The sequence below is a fragment of the Volvox carteri genome (genome assembly GCF_000143455.1).
Source record: "Volvox carteri f. nagariensis unplaced genomic scaffold VOLCAscaffold_3, whole genome shotgun sequence".
In the NCBI taxonomy this organism is placed as follows: domain Eukaryota; kingdom Viridiplantae; phylum Chlorophyta; class Chlorophyceae; order Chlamydomonadales; family Volvocaceae; genus Volvox; species Volvox carteri.
The window spans coordinates 196,132-199,512 of record NW_003307546.1 but is presented as its reverse complement, the minus strand read 5'-3'; the positions used below and the strand labels follow the sequence as shown (position 1 = coordinate 199,512).

At 58.0% G+C, this 3,381-nt stretch overlaps 2 protein-coding genes across 2 annotated transcripts in view; one reads left to right on the top strand and one right to left on the bottom strand.

Moving 5' to 3' along the window:
* Nucleotides 1-254, bottom strand: part of VOLCADRAFT_55892 (uncharacterized protein) — a gene marked incomplete at both ends in the record, with an annotated part of 5,757 nt that extends 5,503 nt beyond the window's left edge. The window contains one exon of the mRNA XM_002946300.1: nucleotides 32-254. Within this exon, the coding sequence (XP_002946346.1) occupies nucleotides 32-254 (223 nt within the window). The remainder of the gene's footprint in view (nucleotides 1-31) is intronic.
* Nucleotides 255-1,691: 1,437 nt separating this feature from the next.
* The window catches only part of VOLCADRAFT_55771 (uncharacterized protein), a gene marked incomplete at both ends in the record, with an annotated part of 2,842 nt that continues 1,152 nt past the window's right edge, over nucleotides 1,692-3,381 (top strand). The window contains 5 exons of the mRNA XM_002946468.1: nucleotides 1,692-1,796; nucleotides 2,163-2,214; nucleotides 2,596-2,672; nucleotides 2,797-2,903; nucleotides 3,226-3,270. Coding sequence (XP_002946514.1) covers nucleotides 1,692-1,796; nucleotides 2,163-2,214; nucleotides 2,596-2,672; nucleotides 2,797-2,903; nucleotides 3,226-3,270 — 386 coding nt within the window. The remainder of the gene's footprint in view (nucleotides 1,797-2,162; nucleotides 2,215-2,595; nucleotides 2,673-2,796; nucleotides 2,904-3,225; nucleotides 3,271-3,381) is intronic.

The window sequence follows — 3,381 nt, the reverse complement described above, 5'->3', positions numbered from 1 at the left end:
CCTCCCCCCCCCTCCCCCCCCCTCCCCGCACCCTGAGTGCCAACCGACATGAACATCGGCGTGTGGGCGGTGAAGTGCGGCAGCGTCATACGGGAGGAGCGGGCACGACCCTGTACGGCAACAACCTGCCGCGGGGGGGGGGGAGACGGTAGGAGGGGAGAATGGGATGCGGGAAAGAGGGAAGAGTGTGTGTGTGTGGGAGGGAAGAGGAGGAGGGGGGGCTGACGCGCATGGGGCGAGGCGGGAGACCGCATGGCAACACTGGAAGGTCGGGTAGCGGTACAGTCGGCATGGTGGGATGGGTGGGGGAAAGGAGGGGGGAGGTGTCGGGAGCCGCATTGCTGCCGCAGTGGCGGCGGCACGGACCCACCATGTGTCGACCACCATGCAGTTTACGCGGTGGTGGTGGTGGTGGGGGGGGAGGAGGTGAGATTGCCCAATTTAAGTGGACGGCGTGCAACGTCATTCGGTGAAACAGTATGTGGTTGGGAAAGGTATGCAGCAGGAAGCAACCGCCGACGTGTCTGGGTGGGGATGAGGTGGCCGGGTTGGGGATCTGTTTAGGGGGGTGCCTGGAAGGAGTGGCCGCCACACACAGCAGTCAGAATAACGGGCCGAATGCCGTAGGGAAGGGCCATAGAGGGCCTTGACAGAGCCTGGGAGACGGCCAGCGGTTTGGAACAATGTTGGACTAAGCAAAAGGTACGGCAAGGAATGCTCGCTTCCCATTTTCCGCGTGTGTCGCTCGGGAAAGCCGGCTGTGTAGGCATCGACGTAATCAGACATCACAATGCTAGGCCGCTGGGCTCTTGGTTAACCTCTGACAGCTGGATGGTTTGATGACAGCTCCGTTTCCGTGACACCGTTATTGCCACAAATGAGTTAATGAATTTTCACACCGCAGGTGCCGACCAAAATGCCAAAAAAGTCAACGTTAACGGACACACATCGCACCTTAAATTTTAGGGCTGGACTTTCAGAGCTGGGCAGGGCTTGACCAGTGCTGCTCGCCATGACTACCCGGTGTAATCTGCTTCCAACCATGCGCGTTTAGCCCCACACCTATTGGTGCAAACAGGTGGGACAGGGGCTGAGGAACGGCGGCAACCGTTCGGCGGCTGGCATTGGCGCCTGTAACCCTGAGCGATATGTTACCGCAGTTCCATCACCAAAACACTTCCGCATGTTTGAAGCAGGAACCTGATCAGGAGTGATGTGAGTACGTTGTCATGAGGTGGTTGCATCGCTAACCGCCTCCTATGACGAGGTGTGCCATGCTACAGGACTCCCAAACATCACGCGCTGGTCTGGCCGGTATTGAAGAGAATCAAGCCTTATATAACAAAGCCCCAACTATATCCCCAGCGCGTTCGTGTCAACATGTCGAATTCATCCAAGCCCACCCCCGGGACAGCGGAGGAGGTGCGCAAGCTTGCATCATCCTACATATTGAGGCCAAAGCACTGTGGCCCAGATAATGGCCTTGCTTGTTCGGACTGGCGGCGTATGGCGTCCGTTCCAAACAACTTGCACGACGACTCGTTCTGTGCTGCTAGCAATCCAAAGCCGGATGGTTAGATTGGCGCGTCGCATGCCTCCAATATGTCTACAAGCATGCCCGCAGCGCATCCCCCGCGTCGACCCCCGCCCGACCCCGATGGAGCTTACGCGGGCGTTGCTCTTGGCTGCAGATGATCAACGCCGGCTGGTACACAGAGTTGTCGCCCATGTGGCCTGGGCAGGGTTTAACATTGAAGATTAAGGAAATTCTGTACCGGGCGAAGTCGGACTTTCAGGTGGGTCGATGGCGCGCTCAGGTCGCTCTTTGCCACAGGTAATCAAGGTGCTTTGTAAGCAGCAGTACAAATCATTTCCTATCCACATGTCTCGTCGCGCTGTGTGGCTGTTTACTCAACGCGCTCGCGTCGCGTCCTGCGTTTCAACCGGTTTCGCAGACCTATCAATCTGGGACAACCGCTCAGTCCCTCTTGCTTTGCTTTATATCAATTCCAGCCCTGCAAGGAGTATCAGGCTTGGTTCCTTCTCCCAAACGAAAGAGATTACCTCACCGTTGTCCCATCCCCCATCCCGGTGCAACAGTCCGCGCATGAAGATTGATTCGCATTGTTGCCCCGTTACTTCCCCTCCCTGACGCCGGATAGGATGTGTGTGTCTTCGAGTCCGAGTCCATGGGCACAGTGCTTCTTCTGGACGGTGAGAGGGGTGAAGGCGCACCGGACTGAAAGTGGTGGTGGTGGTGCTGCTGCCCCGTATCCGAGTCTGATAGAGCCTGAGGGGGGCTGCATGCGAGGGCGATATAAACGAGTGGGAAGCGAGGGACAAAGGAAAGGACGGCGCGAGGGAGGCGGGCATGCCTGGAAAGGGGCGCGTTTCTATTCGGACTGGTGCCAGCTGGTGCATGGCGTGGCGGTGGTTAGGGGCCACCTGGTGTGTATGGAGGAGGGGGGCTCGGGGAGAGCTGCTCCCCCCGAATTCCCGCCTTTCCTCCCTTACCCTTCTTGTGCTCCTTCTGGGCCACGTACATAGTGCCGTACAGTGGTTTTTGCCGGCTTCCTGCTGCTGCTGCTTCTGTAGGCGTCATTCAGTGTACGGATCGGGACGAGTTTTCGTACCAGGAGATGATTGCCCACATACCCATGTGCAGCCTCGAGGTGAGCGGGAGTGGCGTTACAATACCCGGAAGGGAGCTGTTTGGAAGCGGTTGTGGCTGGCATTCGTACAATACCCCCGTCACCCGCTTTCACCCCCCCCCTCCATTCTCCCCTCATCCACCAGCGTCCCGCCAAGAAGGTTCTGGTGGTGGGAGGGGGTGATGGGGGTGTGCTCCGGGAACTGGCCAGGTACCCGTACGTGGAGGAAATACACATGGCGGAGATCGACAGGTGAGGGCGGATGGATTGTGGGGGTAAGACGAACCGGTGGCGAGTAAGAAGCAGATACCAAAAATAGACGGATAGTCCAGGAGAACACAAATGCTGACCAGTGATGACTTGAATAGTAGTCTTGGCGGCGACGTGGGCGGCTAGGTTGCGAAACGAGTAGCTGCCAAGTCCAAAGTCCCATTTTGGGGAAGGGAAAGCGGAAAGTGGAAGTGCATGAGTGGATGTTCCCCTTCAGAAGAACAACACGTCCGTAACTAAACATGTGACTAACCGACTAACTGACTGAGACGTACGGACTCCTGGGCGGACGTTGCTCCTGCAGGATGGTTCCAGAGGTGTCCAAGCGCTTCTTTCCCGAGGTGGTGTGGTGTGGGGGGAGGGGTTGAGGGGAGGGAGGGGAGGGGTTAAACAGTGGGGGAGGAGGGGGGCGGAGAGCCCGGTGGTCTTGGTGGCACCAGAGGATGTCGTACAAACNCTG